At 35.1% G+C, this 19,672-nt stretch overlaps 2 protein-coding genes and 2 non-coding genes across 4 annotated transcripts; 2 read left to right on the forward strand and 2 right to left on the reverse strand.

Annotated features, from left to right (window-relative positions):
• Positions 1 to 114: 114 nt before the first annotated feature.
• LOC127159379 (uncharacterized) lies at positions 115 to 1,805 on the reverse strand (the record flags this gene model as incomplete). The annotated part of the gene is made up of 3 exons (XM_051102228.1): positions 1,269 to 1,805; positions 918 to 1,017; positions 115 to 403 (listed from the first exon to the last, which is right to left on the reverse strand). Coding segments are annotated over exons 1-3 (926 nt in total), but the record flags the coding sequence as incomplete, so codon positions are not given.
• Positions 1,806 to 7,807: 6,002 nt separating this feature from the next.
• Positions 7,808 to 19,272, reverse strand: p2rx3a (purinergic receptor P2X, ligand-gated ion channel, 3a). The gene is made up of 12 exons (XM_051102227.1): positions 19,042 to 19,272; positions 17,194 to 17,329; positions 17,042 to 17,113; positions 16,876 to 16,945; positions 15,278 to 15,374; positions 15,079 to 15,156; positions 14,738 to 14,879; positions 8,622 to 8,758; positions 8,454 to 8,547; positions 8,302 to 8,367; positions 8,145 to 8,222; positions 7,808 to 8,063 (listed from the first exon to the last, which is right to left on the reverse strand). Exons 1-12 carry the CDS (start codon positions 19,173 to 19,175, stop codon positions 7,929 to 7,931), a joined length of 1,239 nt encoding a protein of 412 aa, XP_050958184.1. The 5' UTR covers positions 19,176 to 19,272; the 3' UTR covers positions 7,808 to 7,928.
• Positions 10,362 to 10,480, forward strand: LOC127159383 (5S ribosomal RNA). The gene has a single exon (XR_007826432.1). It is a non-coding gene; the product is annotated as a 5S ribosomal RNA (ribosomal RNA).
• On the forward strand, positions 13,810 to 13,928 carry LOC127159384 (5S ribosomal RNA). Its single transcript, XR_007826433.1, has one exon. It is a non-coding gene; the product is annotated as a 5S ribosomal RNA (ribosomal RNA).
• Positions 19,273 to 19,672: the final 400 nt, after the last annotated feature.

The raw sequence follows: 19,672 nt of genomic DNA on the forward strand, positions 1-19,672 counted from the left end.
GCCATCATGTTGGGCAGTCCTCCCTTGACAGAAGTAGGAATTGGGGGTGGGTGGAACTGCATCTTCTCCTTTAAAAGCCTTCTCTCCACAATCTCTCCTTTGGCATTCTTGTACCTGGAAGGCCTCTCAAACAGACCATACATCTCATCACATTTCAGCCACTTGATGTTAGGAGGAGCTATACCATTGGCTTGTGTAGATGGAGGTGGATGCTCCCAGTATTTCTGCCAGCCCTCCAGCAAGATGTTACCAGTTTCTGAGGCAGAGGTGTCAACAGGGGAAGAAGGTCTTCCCTGAGATGTGCTGAGGCTGTGGGAAGAGTCCTGACTCACAGCCGGTGTGAGCTCTCCCCAGGTGGTCAGCTGTGTGGAGACCGCTACCTCAGACTCTTCAAGGACAGTCTCTGTAGAAAAAATCAGACAAAATGTATTGAGCACATTGCTTAAGATGTGAATATAATGACAAACACAAGCATTATCACAATAAACAAAGTTTGTTTCTATTTTCCATGTTATCAGATCTTATTTTAGAGAACACAAATTATATTTAATACAGACATTTTAGTATAGAGCTGCTACAAAAAATATAGGCAATAGTGTAAAAAAATATTGTAATATAATAAAAAAATCTAACATATCACATATACAAATTAAATAGATTTTTGTATGTGTTATCTAAATGCCAAAAAAAGCATTTAGGCATTAAATCTGTTACACTGAAAAAGGGGCAGCTAGCTTGATAATATACCTCACCCTGCTGAAAATTAAAGTGAAATCCTAAACCTACTGTCGTCATTATCAGTGCCATAAAATGTGTGATATTTCGGCAGTGTATTTAGTCAGATGTTTGAAATACATCAGTAAGAAAATGTTATATGAATTTCAAAATAGAGTTATGCCGTGTTAAATGTTAATTACCAGCAGCTGCCAACAATTCAGCATCACTGGCATAGTCAGGATCCTGCTGGAACTTAGAAAGGGTAGATTCAGCCTTCTTTCCTTTGTCTTTCCTTGACTCCTGTTCATGCAGAAAATAAAGAAATTATAGAAAAACACATACAGAGTTGTATTGTACCACATAAACACAAGTACTTACACTGTTACCACTTCCTATGTCTAAAGCACAAGCTTTTGTGCAGAGTAAACATTGATGATTTTACTATTGAAGGTGCATTAATATGTGCCTAACTTATTTACACATGCACTACATTTTTTTTTATAAACAAAACAGTAAATATAATTTAATCTCAGTTAACGGGTCAAAGTTACCTCCAAGCGTTTGTCAAGATGAAAGGTGACAGGCGGGAACTCTCTGGCATACTGCAGCAATCGCTCCTTTTGCCACTTTAGGAGATCGTTCTTCTCACCCTTCTGGCAATATTCAGACAGCAGCCATATGACCCAGCCCACATCATTTTCGAGCAGCCACCTGAAAGACTGTCCTGCATATTTGCCGAATGTGACAACTAGCTGGCCTTTCCACATTTCCCCTCCAGCTTTCTTTGCAGCAGCCTCCGCCTTTTCAGAATCCAGACAGCTGGGGTCTACTGCTTTGCTGGGGGCCACTGCCACACTCTTAGCTGCATCCGTACACTGCAGCTTGGCCTCTCCCTGCCTGTACAGACGGATGCATGGGTACAGGTGCTGTTTTTGGTGGCTGCTCAGCTGCTGTTTCAGTGAGAAGCTTTTCCCACACACTTCACACACATATCCCTTTGGACCATGAAGCTGCATGTGCCGAGTCAGGTTGGACTTCACAGAGAAACTACTGCCACATACACTGCACTTGTGTCCCTCCAAATCCATGCTTTTTTATCTGTTGTAATAAAACAGAAACAGATTCAGATTAGTTTCTTCTTTTCAAACTGTACAGGGGACTAAACACTGGAAGACCAGGAGATGCAAAACATGTACACAAGTAACAGTACTGCTATTACTATTACTTAAAGTAGAAGTAAAAAGGTATTTTTAAAAAAATAATAATTAAAAAAAAAAAAATACTACACAAGTACTGAGTAATCTTTATGGATGTTATCTGATTTACCTTTTAATGTGATATTTCATATGATTAGCTAAAAGTTCAAAAGGTAATGGTTTTATCATTTTAGACTATATTTTTGCTTGCCTTGTGTTTTCAGTGTTTTAACATGTTATTGACTGTTAATGACTTATCAGTTACTATGAGACAAAATAGTTTAGATTAGTGGAGATAGCCGGACAAAACAGGCCTAAACTATTTAAATGTACAGTAAGTAGTCAATTCCAACAGGACAAACTGGCAAGTGACAGTAACGTTAGTGTTACTAGCCATAGGTAAAATCTACCTGTATTTGGATAGTAGGTTAGTCCTAATGTCCAGCCCTGATTGTGTTTGGGTATTTCCAAAGTATTTACTTTTTAGTAAAACATTACAAAGACTATCAAGAATTACTGCAGTTTACGATTCATGTTAGTAGTTAGATGTGCGATTATATTTCCCTATTAATGCTTTTAAAACTTTAAAGTTAATAACTTTGTAATTACTGCACGTAAATCCATGCAGGGAAAAAAAACTGTTAGAAAGCATTTCTAAAAAAGCATTTCTGGAGCTGGAGAATATACTGGACTTACCTCTTGTTTGCTGTTACCGATCTCACTGTTACCGATCTCAGTCCATTGATGATAGTAGTGTTGTTTACACTTGTCACTCACATGATGCACTTGATCCGGTCCGGCCATCTGTTTGGTGGGTTGAGGAAGCGGCCTGCTCAACAGAGCTCAGTGATTGGTTGATTGAGATGCTCAACTTGCTCAACGGCGCTCAATGATTGGTCAATAATTGGTCAGTATAGGGACTTAGAGGAGAGTGCGCCTGGGAATACCAGGTGCTGTAAGCTTTTGCTTTTCCTCCACTCGTCAGCTAATACACTTACACATGACTCAGAGTCGTCGCTTGTTCCCTTTATCATTTTAAACGGATTGCTTCATTTAGATTTTGTCAAAGTGTTGCAAACGGCGTCTCTCAGCCTCCTCATTCTTCTTTCTCCTACAGGGGGCGATCGAGATGCTTTTTTCTCTCAGTAAATTTTGAAGCACTACTGACTGATTTACATTACATTCATATGCTTTACATTTCTGCTTTTAAATTATTTTTTTGTGCAGTACAGACTATATTTCCAGTGTCTTTGACATTAAAAACTATTAAAAAAAAAAAAAAAAAAAAAAAAAAAAAGTCACACACACACATCTGGTTTATTATCCTTGTGGGGACTCTCCATAGGCGCAATGGTATTTTCTATCCCCTTACCCTAAACCTAACCCTTACAGAAAAATTTCTGCATTTTTACATTCTCAAAAAAAAAAAAAAAATCATTCTGTTTGATTTATAAGCTTGTTGATCTCAATTTAGGTCCACACGGTGACACAAGTTTCCATGAGTCTGTGTGTATTCAGGTTTAGGTCTCCACCAGGATATAAAAACAAGACCACACACACACACACACAAAGTCAAAACAAAACAAAACAAAACAAAACAAAACAAAACAAAACAAAACAAAACAAAACAAAAAAAATACTCCCTGATTTTTACATTATATAAATGTTATTTTTTTTTTCTGGCTCTTTTATTATTACTATCATATTTTATTATATATTATAGAGCAACTCTTTAAAGCAAATCCTCAAAAATCCTCACTTTTTTTTTCTCTCCACAGTAAGTTTCCAGGCATAACTTTTTTTTGGTTCTCAAACTGCTTATTAATTTATTGTTTTGTCAGCCAAATTAATATTTGAAAAAATTAACTACACATTTGCATATTCACTGTCAAATGACATGAAAGTTAGACAAAATATTTAACCTTTAAGCTTCAGCTTCTTTTTAATAGAAAATAATTGAAGTAGTATGGTATCTATGTAAATTAGAAGACAGTACAGGAAAGATCTCATGCATCTCTTCTCAGGATAATCAAAAATAGAACATTTTAGGAATTGAAAAAAGCTAGTTGTGGAGCTGCCTTCATTTTGTAGCTCTTGAAGTGGTTTTTAAGCTCATTTTATTAGTTTTAATTTATTTATATTTTTATATTAATTTACACAAATTGCTTTGGACCTGTTGTGAGATAAATGTTTTAAATATAAACATTTGCATATAAAAACACTGATTAAAATGATTCAAATAATTAAAATTATACTTAAATATTTTAACTTACCTGCCACCAGGTGGCGGCAAGTCACTGATTTTATCAATGAATCATTCAATTGATTCGTTTGAACAGCTGAATCATTCAGGAGCGAAACAAGCGACTTTATGAATGGGTAGCTGAATCATTGACTTACTATAACATTCATTCATAAATTCACGTTCATTCATAAACAAAATACCGCTTTGTTTGGGTGGAGATGCAGGAGCTCAGCTTTGAAGTTGACGAAATAGAGTAAAATCAGGCAATAGTGTTGTAGTTAGACAAAGTCACTTAATATTAGCTTCTTGTTCGTGAAACTGCTGTATTAAATCAATATCAAAATACCAATATGCAAATCCCTTAATAGCCAAAAACCTTTGGCCCGGACCACCTCAGCAGTCCGGGCCGCCTTGCTGACATCTTCACCTAAGTGTTTTGCCGGCCTTCCAGCAAGTAACAGATTTATTTTAACACATTTGGTGGCCTGCCACAAGTGCTTGTCTTTTTTTCTCTCTCAACTTCTCGGCTCCTCCTTTACGTTTTGATATTTTGTGTTTTATCATGTTCACTATCGTTGCACACAGTACAAGGCATCGGCTCACTTGGCTAATCGCTGCAGTTGCTTGCTCAGCACCCGCTCAAAAACTTGAACTTGATTTTGATTGGCCAATGCTCAGCGAATATACGTCACGTGTGCTGATCGTAAGTGTAGCAGTCACTCTCGCAGTTCGCATCAGCTTTATGCGGCCAATTAGAAAGACACAAACATGGGATTTCAACTATACAACAATAAACCTCCAAACAGAATTACGATTATAAATAATTTAAAAACTAAATGCCTAACCCACCGGCCCACAAAGACCGCGGCCCACCGGGAATGTCCCGGTAGTCCCGATGGCCAGTACATCCCTGAATAGGACTGTGATATGCTAATGTCATATTGATATACAATTACATTCAATTAAATTGTTAAATAAAAAAAAGTAAAATGTCATACGAATAACAGATTAATGTGCAAAGATGTGGTGAAATTTATTTTCTAAGATAACATTACTTACAATCTCAAATGGCATAGTTAGTAAATAAAGTCAACGGTATGAAAATCAAGCTGAGAAAAATGTTTCACATTAAAAACACTCAGAATATGCTTAAATACTTTTAACTCCTGAAAGAAATACTGTATGCAGTCACATATCATCATTTTCTTTCTTTGTTCTTTTTATATGCTGAAAGATGATCTATTACTTAATGAATTAATTACTGATTCTTTGTTTTGTCATTTAATTTACTGCAGCTTAATTACTGTTTGTATATACACTATCAGTTAAAGGTTGGACGCTCACTTTTTATCTAAAGAAGCTTAAATTAAATTTTTGTAGACAAATATACAGTAAATTGTGGTCATTTGTGAATTTTTTGAGAAAATGAGATGTATCTTGGACTAGATGTTTAACGCTTAAATATGAGATAATAAATAAGATGTTTTGACTGGAATAACATTTTTGGTCACTACATACACTGTAAAAACGTAAAATAATTTGTTACCCTGCTGCCTTAAAATTTTAAGTTCAGTCAACTCAAAAAAGTTTAGTCGACTTGAAATGTTAAGTTGTACTAAGTGACAACTTAGATATTCGAGTTGACTAAACTTAAAAGCTGTGTTTGTTATCCGGCTGCCATAAAGGCATCATCACATGGCCATTTTCCACAAGTTGATATGATTCTTTAGGGTCTTAATGTAAAGTTTATAATATACTTTGGTTAAAAGTTCTCAATGGTTGTGTAAAACAACACCCTTTTTACCTTGTCAAAATCAACTCTGCAAAAATCATCTCATTCTGGTCGAGGCTGCTTTAAAAGCAAATGTGCTCTGCTCGCCCCGCCCCTCTCTTCTCTCTGTGGAGAGACGAGCCTGTTTACTTTAGTTAATTACTACGTTATTAGGAAAGGTGATCTCACAGATTAATAAAAAAAAACCCTATACTCACTTCTGCTGTAAGTGAAGCTGGATCATGAATGATTCGCGCGAACATAGACGGATATATGTAGATCGGGAGGTTCATTCCCTTCACAAACAAACCTAATCTACTGCATCTTCAGCGGCTCAGATGTCGGGGGCAAATGACGACCACTATGTTCATTATTACATCCAGCAACACAACACCTCAATCACTCAAACTTAAATCCCTGCTCCGGCATCAAAAAATGGAGGTTGGACTGTTACAGCTGATCTGAGGTAAGACACTCATGTCAATCAACTATCGTGGGAGCGGCCTCTGTGGGTGTGACGCCACAATGACAGGCATCTGAGAATGGCTCGATTTGAAAAAGGGAATAATATTTTTACAGATTAATTAAAAAACACTGCATGGATTTTTATCATTATAGGGTAGATTTGTACATACACTGCCAACACACATTAATGTTTAAACAACATGAAAAAGTGAACTTAGCATCCGATGACCCCTTTAAAATCATAGAATTAACTCAAATATCTAAGTTGTCACGTAGTAGAACTTTACATTTCAAGTCGACTAAACTTTTTTTGAGTTGACTGAACTTAAAATTTCAAGGCAGCTCAGTAACAAATTATTTTAAGATGACTCAACAGATTGTTTTTAGAGTGTACTTACGTTTGTGTTATTTTAAAGTTTTGATGACTTTGTTATTCTTAAATAATTAAAGGTGTTTTTTGACCGGTAGTGTACATATATAAATGCGTGTTTTCTCAGGGTTTATGACTGACTGAAAAAAGCCTTTATTTAAATTCGTTAACAAACCAAGTTTCACAGACTTAAAGGAGAAGTCCACTTCCAAAACAAACATTCACATATAATGTACGCACCCCCTTGTCATCCAAGATGTTCATGTCTTTCTTTCTTCAGTCATAAAGAAATTATGTTTTTTGAGTAAAACATTTCAACATTTTTCTCCATATAATGGACTGATTTGGTGCCCCGAACTTCCAAAAGGCAGTTTAAATGTGGCTTCAAATGATCCCAAATGCAGTTGTAAACGATCCCAGTCGAAGAAGAAGGGTCTTATCTAGTGAAACGATCAGTTATTTTAATAAAAATCATACAATGTATATACTTTTTAATGCCAAATGCTCGTCTTGCCTTACTTTGCCTGGGCTGTTTTTGTTCCGGTTCATGACAGTTAGTGTATGTCACGTTCTCCCTCAAGTTCAAAATTGTCCTATATCGGTGTTTTACCTTTTTTGTTAAGGGTGTTTGATCTTCCTTGCATGTTCACTTTGCAAAGACTGGGCTGGTACTTCTGCAGTGATGTAGGATGATTTTGAAATAATTTTTGAAGTTGAGGGAGAAAACACGATTGGAGCTTTTCGACATACCCTAACTGTCTTGAGCCAGAATACACAGAGTTCAGGGAGAGAAAGAAAATTGTATTTATTTAATGAAAATAACTAAACGTTTCGCTAGATAAGACCCTTCTTTCTTGGCTGGGATTGTTTACAACTGCATTTGGGATCGTTTGAAGCTGCATTTAAACTGCCTTTTGGAAGTTCGGGGCACCAAATCAGTCCATTATATGGAGAAAAATGTTTAAATGTTTTCCTCAAAAAAAACATAATTTCTTTACGACTGAAGAAAGAAACACATGAACATCTTGGATGACAAAGGGGTGAGTACATTATGAATCCTTATTTTGGACGTGGACTTTTCCTTTAAACTATTATTTGTATACTATTACATGAAGAAAGTGCACAGAATCACAAATCTAAGAGTAGGAATGTTATGTGAAAGTCTCATTGGTTTGACGGGTCCCGCCGTCCAATAGAAAAGGTCCCTGAGTCATTGGATCTCTTCTCCAGTGCTTTGATTGACATCTGGCTTCCCTCATAGAGTCTGTTGCTCGCTGGCTCGGACATAACATCTGACACCTGTCACAAAGAGGACACAAAGATAAGACATCGCTTTACTTTGTCTCCACATGCTTGCACGAGTAATCTCAACTCTGTCACCTCTTCAAATTTCTTTGCTTTGTACTCCTCCGCCCCTTTATGGAAGTTGAGTAGGATGATGTCACAGAACACAGTAGCCTGCAAAAATATACATCATTCAGATATGATGTGCCTAACATATGTGTTTTGGAAGCATTAATGTGTAACAAAGTCTTACCAGTCCCACTGAAGTGAAAGCTGCCACCAAGTTAATCAGAAATGGCACACTGTTAAACTTTCCTGCCTGTGAATAGATAAGCAAAGTGTCTACAAGTCCATATGTGTTACATAAGATGCTTTATAGCATTTAAGACTATATATTCTACACACATCACCAGACACGATTATTTCAATGTGGATTGCTTTAGCTTTATGAAGCGTTCGACGTTCAGGCCCATCCTCTGACTGATAGTATTTAGCAAACCTGGAAGAGACAAAGAGAAGATACAGGTGCAGAAAAGACTGAACGATGCATGAGTATGTGTGTTCATGTGTTACCTGAAGTTATATCCTTTAGAGGCAATGCTGTTCTCAAAAGCAGCATCCAAGCGTGTGAAGAAGTACTTGGGATTACAGTTCGTCACATTATAGTCCAGATTACACTTCCAGTTAATGTTAATTCCAATCTCTCCTCCCTGACAAACAAAAAAAAAAAAAATGGTAGTATTACGACACAAATGCAAGTGTTGTGGACTGAGTTGAACAATGATTGAAGCGGGACTCGGGAGTATTTCTTTAAAAAACTTAGACATTAACACATGAGGGGTGAAAGGGGGCTGTTTGTGTGTTGCTGCAGCCCAGGACGTGTGAAGAATGAGGAGAATGAGGCGGTACAGACTACATTTTTAGTGTCTTTGACATAAAAATCTATTTGAAAAGTCAAAAAAGTAAAGAAAAAAATGTCACACACACACACGTTGTGTTTCCATGTTTTATGGGGACATTCCATAGGTGTAATGGTTTTTATACTGTACAAACCAAATTTTCTATCGCCCTACACCTAAACCTAGCCCTCACAAGAGACTGCACACTTTTACTTTCTGGAAAAAACAAAAAAACAAAAAAAAAACTCATTCTGTTCCTGACTCTTTCACTATTACTATCAGATTTTATTATATATTATAGAGCAACTCCTTACAGCAAATCCTCAAAAAATTGTCACTTTTTTTGTCTCTACAGTAAGTTTCCAGGCATAACTTTTTTTTGGTTCTCAAACTGTTTTTTTTGTCCGCCAAATTAATATTTTAAAACTTTAGCTACACATTTGCATATTCACTGTCACATGTCATGAAAGTTAGACAAAATATTTAACCTTTTTTGTAAGTATTTTACTGTGATCAACTACATTATTGTTATTTTTATTTATTTTTTTAGATTATTATAGATGCCTGTGTGATTTGAACTGAGATATGACATATAAATATAAATTTAATAATTCAAACATTTTGCCATTTATTGTCAATTCATGTATAGCATTTATTTTGGTGTAATATTGTTGAAATGCTGTAAACTTCTGTTAGTTTTTATTATATAATCAACTCTAATATTAGCTATAAAGAAAAATCAAGTCGGCCTAATACGAACAATTTTTTTTTTTTTTTCATAAAACAGTATGCTTTGCATTTCTGCTTTTAAATCCTCAAAAAAAAATTGTTTTTTTCTTTGCGGTAGATTATAATTCCTATGCTCTGCCTTTGATGTGCATGAAACTCCCAGAGTTTTACATCACATTTTTTGTTATTTTTTCCCCTGGCTTTTTTTTATTATTTATTATATTTATTCTTTATTATATATTATTGTAGATATTATTATTATAGATATTACTCTTTAAGATTAGCTATAAATTAATACGAACAAATGTTGGTGTTATTTTTTTTTCATAAAACGATATGGCTTGCATTTCTTTTAAATTGTAAAAAAATTATTATAGTTTTTTATTTTTCTTATTATTATTATAAATTTTCTTTCTTTCTTTCTTTTATTTATAAAAAAAAAACAAGCTGACTTGTTTCGTTGTTAATCAACACTGCGGCACAAATACAGTGGAACGAACTTAAGTTTGATTGAAGCGGGAATATTTGGTGAAGAAAAAAAGTTTTTAAGGACATTCGACTTGAGGGTGAAAGGGGGCTGTTTGTGTGTTGCTGCAGCCCGGCACATGTGTCATTACGGGTCGATTGGTGTTGTGCTGCTGTCGGTGTGTGTTGTTTAAATAGCTCTCTCCTGACTTGAGCTCTCGCTTACGGCCATACCACCCTGAACACGCCCGATCTCGTCCGATCTCGGAAGCTAAGCAGGGTCGGGCCTGGTTAGTACTTGGATGGGAGACCGCCTGGGAATACCAGGTGCTGTAAGTTTTTGCTTTTCCTCCACTCGTCAGCTAATACACTTACACATGACTCAGAGTCGTTGCTTGTTCCCTTTATCATTTTAAACGGATTGCTTCGTTTAGATTTTGTCAAAGTGTTGCAAACAGCATCTCTCAGCCTCCTCATTCTTCCTTTCTCCTCCAGGGGGCGATCGAGACGCTTTTTTCTCTCAGTAAATTTTGAAGCACATTCATATGCTTTCATATGCAGAAATCTGCTTTTAAATACTCTTTTTTTTTTGCAGTACAGGCTATATTTCCAGTGTCTTTGATTGACATAAAAAATCTATTTGTTTTTTTTAAAAAAAAAAAAGTCACACGTCTGGTTTAGTATCACGTCTGGTTTATTTTCCTTGTCCACAGGGGACTCTCCTAAACCTACCACTAAACCTAACCCTTGCAGACACTTTCTGCATTTTTACATTCTCAAGAAAACTCATTCTGTTTGATTTATAAGCTTCTTGACCTCAATTTAGGTCAACAAACCTAACAATGAGTCTGTGTGTAAAACAAAACCAAAACACACAAACAAAAAAACGAAAACAAAAAAATGACTCCCTGATTTTTACGTCATATAAATGTTATTTTTTTCTGGCTCTTTTATTATTATGATCATATTTTATTATATATCATAGAGCAACACTTTAAAGCAAATCCTCAAAAATGTGTCACTTTTTTCTCTCTACAGTAAGTTTCCAGGCATAACTTTTTTTTGGTTCTCAAACTGTTTATTTATTTTTTGTCTGCCAAATTAATATTTGAAACAATTAACTACACATTTACATATTCACTGTCACATGACATGAAAGTTAGACAAAACATTTAACCTTTTTTTAAAAAAGTATTTTATTGTGATCAATTACATTATTATTTTTATTTATTTCTTAGATTAATATATATGCCTGTGTGATTTGAACTGAGATATGACATATAAATTCAAACATTCAAACCTTTTTCCATTTAATATGTTAATTCGTGTATAGCATTTATTTTGGTGTAATACTTTTGAAATACTGTAAACTTCTATTATATTTTATTATATATTATAGAGCAACTCTTTAACATTAGCTATAAAGAAAAAACAAGTAGGCCTAATATGTTATTTTTTTCATAAAACAATATGCTTTGCATTTCTGCTTTTAAATCCTCAAAAATTGGACACGTTTTTCTTTTTTTTTTCTTCTTCTGATACATTATATAAATGTAATTTTTATTGTTTTATTTTATTTTTTTTTTTATTGCGTTTTTATTATTACTATTATTTTTATTCTATTTTATAGATTATTATTATTATATATAAATTACTCTTTAAGGTTAGCTATAAAGAAAAAAACAAGTAGGCCTGATACGAACAAATGTTAGTGTTATTTTTTTTTTTTCATAAAACGATATGGCTTGCATTTCTTTTCCATCTTAAAAAATTGGCCACGTTTTTTCTTTTTCTTTCTTTCTTTTATATATATAAAAAAGGGACACGCTAACTTGTTTCGTTGTTAATCAACACTGCGGCACAAATTCAGTGGAACGAATTGAAATTTGACTGAAGCGGGAATATTTGGTGAAGAAAAAAACAAGTTTTCAAAGACACGAAGACTTGAGGGTGGAAGGGGTCTGTTTGTGTGTTGCTGCAGCCCGGGACGTGTGTGATTACAGGTCGATTGGTGTTGTGCTGCTGTCGGTGTGTGTTGTTGAGAAGGTCCTGGCTGCAGCCTGCAGAACGGGGTGGAGCTGCATGTGCATGTGCACAAATTATATCATTGGTTAATGACGCCAACGCCCTCAGCAGGATTTTATTTCCACTCGTTTGTCGCTGCGTTGGTGAGTAGTTGAGCTACGAGTTTTGTCTTATTTGATTAGTTGTAATGTTTAATTACAACATTGCGTTCATTATGTCACTAATGAGTGATTGTATAAGGAGATGTGAAGTAGTTAAAATAAGACTGCCCTCGTGTGTGTGTGTGTGTTTGGCTACAGGTGTTGTGAACTGGGAGAAGTGGAATGTATCATCCAAGGTTGAATTGCAGGTGCCCTTTGACATCAGAGAGTGGAACAAATGCAAAATGTTCAAATCCTACTCTGGGTTTTATGGTAATGGGAGGCGTGGCTGCTTGAGAGGATTCTATGACAGTATAGAGGATATGGACTCCTGTTTTATGTGCCAGTGCTAGAATGCCTGCGGTACGTAGTAGAAGGGAGAATCAATGTTAACCCAAAAGGTTTGTGTGTGTTGGTCTTGTTTTTTATCCTGAAGGGAACTTGTGTGTATGTGTGTGTGTATTACTACATGTTAAATGTATGTGGTAACAATGGAAGACACAACAGGTGGGCCTCTGCTAATAAAACAGTGATGTTAAACTGCTGTTTTGTATGACCAATAAAATGAAATACTCAAACTGCATTATCTTTATGTTCTTTGAGTTTATTCCTCTTCATATATTGTTTAGTCCAACACTTTTGGATTTCCAACTTTATTTTTCAAAATGGTAATCTCTATATTTTATCTCTACATGCACACATAATTTATTGTGAAAGATTTTGTTATCAGAACAAAGCAATAGCTGTCATGTAGTTCTTCTAAAAATGGCACTTTATCAATTCATAATTCTAAGACAACATTTTCAAAGAAACTTTAAGTGTTGAGCTGGTGACAAAAAAAAATACATTAAATACAAGTAAATGCATAAATAAAAATAAAAATCCATAAACAATTTAAATTTGCAAATAAACATTAATCGTTGCGATATACAATATCTTAATGCACAAAGATATGACAGGTCGAAAGCAGGAAGTGGATGCTTGCTTAGAAATAATAATGAAATTTTGCCCAAAATAATGAATGAAAACATAATGTATTATGTTTGGTATAGATTAATATTACGTGTAGATAATTAACGAATTCATAATATATTGTTTATTTTTGTATGTAAGTTAATATCATGAATTATATTCTAGCTTCAGCTGTACTCTTAACCGCATTTCCTGTTTACAGAGGTGTCTACGTCATTACATGTCATTAGCCAACTGAACCATTTATTAATATCACATGTAGATAATTAACGAATTTATAATATATTGTTTAATATTTTATATGTAACAGATATTTAATATCACGAATGAATCGTAGCTTGAACTATGCTCGTAACCGCATTTCCTGTTTACAGAGTTGACTACGTCATTACATGTCATTAGCCAATGAAAGCATTTGTGGGCGGGACGATGTGTGTAGCCCCGCCCCATGTACAGCCCCGCCCCGTTCTGCAGGCTGCAGCCGGGTATACTTGGAGTTGTTTAAATCGCTCTCTCTTGACTTGAGCTCTTGCTTACGGCCATACCACCCTGAACACGCCTGATCTTGTCTGATCTCAAAAGCTAAGCAGGGTCGGGCCTGGTTAGTACTTGAATGGGAGACCGCCTGGGAATACCAGGTGCTGTAAGCTTTTGCTTTTCCTCCACTCATCAGCTAATACACTTAGACATGACTCAGAGTCGTTGCTTGTTCCCTTTACCGTTTTAAAGGTATTGCTTCATTCATTTTTTCTTTAATTTTGTTTTCTCTGTGACTTCTGAGGGAATCTCAGCCGCCTTTTTCTTCTTTTCTCCTCTAGCAGGCAATCGAGAGGCTTTTCCTCTCTACATAAATCTCTAAGCACTACTTGTTGTTTTGTTCTCAAACTGTTTTGTCTTGTCAGCCAAAACCCTGAGATTTTAAGTTAATATTTCAATAATATAACATCATATTTGCATATTCGCGGCCACATGACACGTGGTAAAATGTTAAATCATCATTATTTAGTTGATCTCAGCCTGTGTGATTGAACTGCGATATGGCATTTAAGCATAATTCGCACATTCAAACCCTTTGGTGTATAAAATGTTATAACATTTACAGCATTTATTTTGGTGGAATATTGTTGAAATGTTGTTTACTTCTGTTCACAAAAATGTTGAAAACTAACCCCCTGCAACTCTCTCATGAACCCCAGGGGTTCACAAACCTCCATTTGTAAAGCCCTGCTCTAGAGGTTCCTTCATAACTTCATGGCTCTACACATTCTTGTTACAGAACAGACTGTTGTTGTGTAACACCATCCCAATCAAGACTAGACATTAACGTTTGCTCCAACAATCCAACCGCAGTCATCTGAGAGATGTAATGGATTGTTTCTCAAAATAATTAAATAGATCTCTATGAAAAATGACAAATTGGATGAGTGGTCAGATTAGAGGTAAAGCTGAGTAGACCTACCTTGTCAGTAATGCTGTCCAAACTTTGATTGATGTGTCTTAGGATGTCTCCCACTTTAAAGATGGGACAGAACGGATCATACACCGGGTCATAATGACAGGTCTGAATGTAAGACTTGTTTAAACTTGAAGGGAAATTGCCTCTGTGAAGATAAGAGAGAGAATCAGGACATCAGTACGAAGCAATGATATTATAATTTTTTTGGCTATTTGAGTTTTACATTTCATTATTAATTGAGCTTGCGTTGACAGCCTTAATTTAGATTAATTTCAGAAAGAAAAAAGTATTCAGAATGGCTTCTCACAACAGTATGGTTTTTGACAGCTGTAGATGAAACTCACCTAGTGACATTAAACAGAGGAAAGCGGATGCTGTTCTTGATGAAGATGGTGAAGTTCTCCACCTCTTTCATTGGATTTCTAAGAGTGAGCAGATTAAGTAATGCATCTGGCATTAAAATTGATTCAAGATTTCTCGCACTGTGCGCAATATCCCAATTACAACTCCAAAAAGTTGCACATTCATGCATGTGTTTCTTACTGTGAAACAGTGTCATCCTCTGCAGGGCACCAGCCTTCAATTTCACACTGACCATCTGTGCCATCACTATTGTTCAAGCATCTGCCTGTTACAATACCTGTGATAAAGGAGAGATGCATCTGAAGCAATCTATAATGTTTTAGCATGCTTCAATGCTGTCTAATTATGCATTAACTTATGATGAGTATTAGTATAGTGAAGACTTAAAAAGACTGAGTTCAGATAATGAACTAGGGCTGTCACGATTCCTCGATTCAATTTGAGTAAGTTACTTTCCATGGACTAGAATCCATGAAATGCATTACTAGACCGTTTTCCAAGGCTGCATGATATATTAAACTGATTTTAAAATCATAATAAAGCATAATGCTATTGAGAATTCACAAACTATATGATTCAATTAAATAAATATATGTGATGCAGGTTTAATATATTCACTGAATTATTTACATGCATGTAGGTTACTATGGAGGGCCAAATGGTTCAAAAAACACTTGAATTTTAATGTCAAGGACATGTTAAATACATGTTGTTTGTGTGTAGGGTTGGGTATCATTTCAATTTTATCGATTCCGATTCTGCTTTTTAACGATTCCTAGTTTTGTTTCCAACAACATTAAAAAGTCAATAAAAAAAACATTTTTATTCTGTATTTTTACAAAGCTTTCTGTTGCAGCTGAATAACATGAGCAAAAATCAGAACACTTAGGCCTAAGAGGCACATTTGCCTATTTTAACCTGATTTTAATTTTAAATTTCAAACAGTGTCATATGGCAGTTACATGTGTTAAATATGTAAATAATATGCATATAATACATGTTAAATACCGTTGTTGACATGTTAAAATTAATGTTTTTTAACCTTTTGGCCTACCGTAGGTTATGTATGTTCTTTCAGAGTGGCTCCATTCACAGTAAAAGTTGCTTCACACGGACTGGACTCCATCTCTGCATATTGTTTTGAGTTTGGGTTTATTATTACATTCATCTATGAATACAGTGTCTGCCATTTAATCAGATTTGTAAGCTAAATTATTACATCAATATCTTTCTCAATATGCTAACTGGTTATTATGATTTGAAAAAGTTTAAACCCTTGCTCAGAATTTACACATTTTGATGTCCAGATATACAAGAAATTACAGTGGCTGTAGCATTTCTGTAGAAAAGAAATGGCCAAATATTAAAGATTAAGTGGACATTTGAATGAAATGTTGTTTAGTCTATATTAAACGAGGATTAGATCATGCAGTAAAGTGTAAAAACAATCATCAGGCCGTTGGCGCCCTCTGCAAGCATTTGTTATAATTTGTAATGTACGTTTATAATACAATATGTATTTGAACAGTTTTGTTCAATGAAACAATACCATTAGTTGCTTTTGATACTGTATTTGGATAATTAATTGTTAACTCATTGCTACTATATAAGTCATTTTAAAGGCTATTGTTCGCTCTTTTTTTTTTCTATTTTTATTACCAAAAAAAAAATAATAATTATAATTATAATTGTTAGATTACTTGATTAATCATCAGAATAATGAGCAGATTACTTGATTACCAAAAAAATTGTTAGTGACAGCCCTACAATGAACTCACCATTTCCTAAATTTGAGCCCAGTTTGTTCATGCAGTCACCATCAGTAGTGCATTTAAACATTTTTTCAGTCTGACAGACGAGAGAAGAGTAGAGAGAGTGCATGTGTTAAAATACATATAGCAGCTTTTTTAAAGTATATCAAGTCAGCTGAGGTTTGTGTGTCACCTCAGGGCATTTTCCTTGTGTCTGATTGGCTGTGACGACCATGCTGGTGATGATGGAGAACGAAGAACCACCCTAGAAAAGTGCAGAAACATTCACCTCAGACCAAGACTTTACAGAGTGGACAATATAAAATGGATGATTCATTTGCTAACCTGTGAGGGAAATACATAGTCTGCTACATCCATCACACGGTTGTTAAATTTGCCCAGGCCCTTTACTTTGGTCATGACTGCAGACTCGATTCCTGTGTCCCGCAGCTGATGTCCTTTTTCATGCATAAACACCCAGCTTAAAATACAAACACACAAATAACAACAAATAAGTGATCGAACATGTTCATTATTAAAGGGATAGGTCACCCAAAAATGAAAGTTCTGTCATTAATTACTCACCCTCATGTCGTTCCAAACCTGTAAGACCTTCGTTCATTTTCAGAACACAAATTTATATATTTTTGATAAAATCTGAGAGCTTTCTGACCCTGAACAGACAGCAACACAACTGACAAATCCAATGCCCAGAAATGTAATACGGACATTGTTAAAATAGTCCATGTGACGTCAGTGGTTTAACCGTAATGTTAGAAAGCTACAAGAATAATTTCTGTTTGCAAAGAAAACAAAAATAATGACTTCATTCAACAATTTCTTGTTTTCCGTGTCAGTCTCTGCCATGCGTTCACAAGATGCATGGGTCAGAAAGCTCTTAATTTGTGTTTTAATTGATTTTTATTTGATTATTTGATATTTTGTGTAAACTATCCCTTTAAAGGAGAAGTCCATTCCTAGAACAAAAATGTACAGATAATGTACTCACTTGCAATGTTCATGTCTTTCTTTCTTCAGTCGTAAAGAACTTATGTTTTTTTGAGGAAAACGTTTCAGCATTTTTCTCCATATAATTGACTGATATGGTGCCCCGATTTTGAACTTACAAAATACAGTTTAAATGCAGCTTCAAACGATCCAAAATGTGGTTGTAAACAATCCCAGCCGAGAAAGAAGGGTCTTATCTAGTCAAACGATCGGTTCTTTTCCAGTTCAAGACAGGTATGTCGAAAAACTCCAATCGTATTTTCTCCCTCAACTTCAAAAATCAATTCAAAATCATCCTAAATCGCTGCAGAAGTACCGACCCAGTCTTTGCAAAGTGAACATGCAAAAAATCAAACACCCTTAACAAAAAAGGTAAAACAGCGATATAGGACGATTTTGAAGTTGAGGGAGAACATGAGATGGGAGTATTTCAACATACACTAACTGTCATGAACTGGAACAAAAACAGTCCAGGCAGAATAAGACAAGACGAGTGTTTGACATTAAAAAAGTATATACATTTTATTATTTTTAAGAAAATAGCCAATTGTTTCGCTAGATAAGACCCTTCTTCCTCAGCTGGAATTGTTTACAACCACATTTGGGATCGTTTGAAGCCACATTTAAACTGCTTTTTGGAAGTTTAAACTCGGGGCACCAAATCAGTCCATTATATGGAGAAAAATGCTGAAATGTTTTGCTCAAAAAACATAATTTCTTTATGACTGATGAAAGAAAGACATGAACATCTTGGATGACAAGGGGGTGAGTACATTATCTGTAAATTTCTGTTCTGGAAGTGGATAACGCAGATACTTTGGAAAATTATCAATTTATGGTTTACACACACACATGTATTAATATGTATGTATGTATATGCAAATAATCAGTCATTTTATAGATCACAGACTATAGATTTATTTCATTTTTTGTTAATCATTAACTACTGGTGCACCCATTTGCAACACAATTTAAACACATATTAATAAGTCTCAAATCTTTATTTTTATATAAGTATTTAAAACATTGTCATTCATCATCAAAGTTTAACTACATTTTCTGCTCTTCACTCTCAAACACCATCAAGTACAAGTCCTTCATTATTCTCTAATCCTTAAACTAAAACTATATTATTTAAAATGATTTCAAATTAATATTAGCAACAACTAAATAATCAACACTTACCAGATGAAATACAGAATAATTAACAGCTGGACGACACGGTTGATGATTCCAACAGACCAGCTCTTCACCACAACTGATTTGGCGGTTTCATAGACGAAGAAGTCAGTGATGCAGCGCAGGACTCTGTGAGCCATAGTAAAAGTGTGTGTCGTGTGATACTATCAAGTGTAAGCTAAAGACTCTTGAACTCTTGAGCTGAGATCTGGCGCAGGATAAACCACTACTGTGTGTTTGCTGAATGAGGGATCTTATTTTACATGATGTATTGAAAAAAAAAATGAAGAAAAAACCCTCAACCACATTTCCCTCCCCTTTTCGTGGTCATGCCTCTCCTCTCTGTGGCCCCCAGAGGCCGTGACTGTCCATTTGCCTAATAGCCTGCTCATTTGCTCATCTCTTCCCAGCTTTATTTTAAGGAAATGTTTCTCTTTTTTTACCAAGCAAACCTTTTATAAATATAAACACACCACTGTCTAATTATAACAGTTGATTTGATGTGCCTTAGACGTAAAAAAGGGCACGTTGTAACTCCGCATTTTGTATCATTTTGTTTTTTGTTTGGTATTTTTGTCACACATATGAAGTCACAATATGCATTACAAGTTTTGCTTTCATTACAAGTCCAAAGTTG

Source organism: Labeo rohita, unplaced genomic scaffold (assembly GCF_022985175.1).
Source record: "Labeo rohita strain BAU-BD-2019 unplaced genomic scaffold, IGBB_LRoh.1.0 scaffold_213, whole genome shotgun sequence".
Classification (NCBI taxonomy): Eukaryota; Metazoa; Chordata; class Actinopteri; order Cypriniformes; family Cyprinidae; genus Labeo; species Labeo rohita.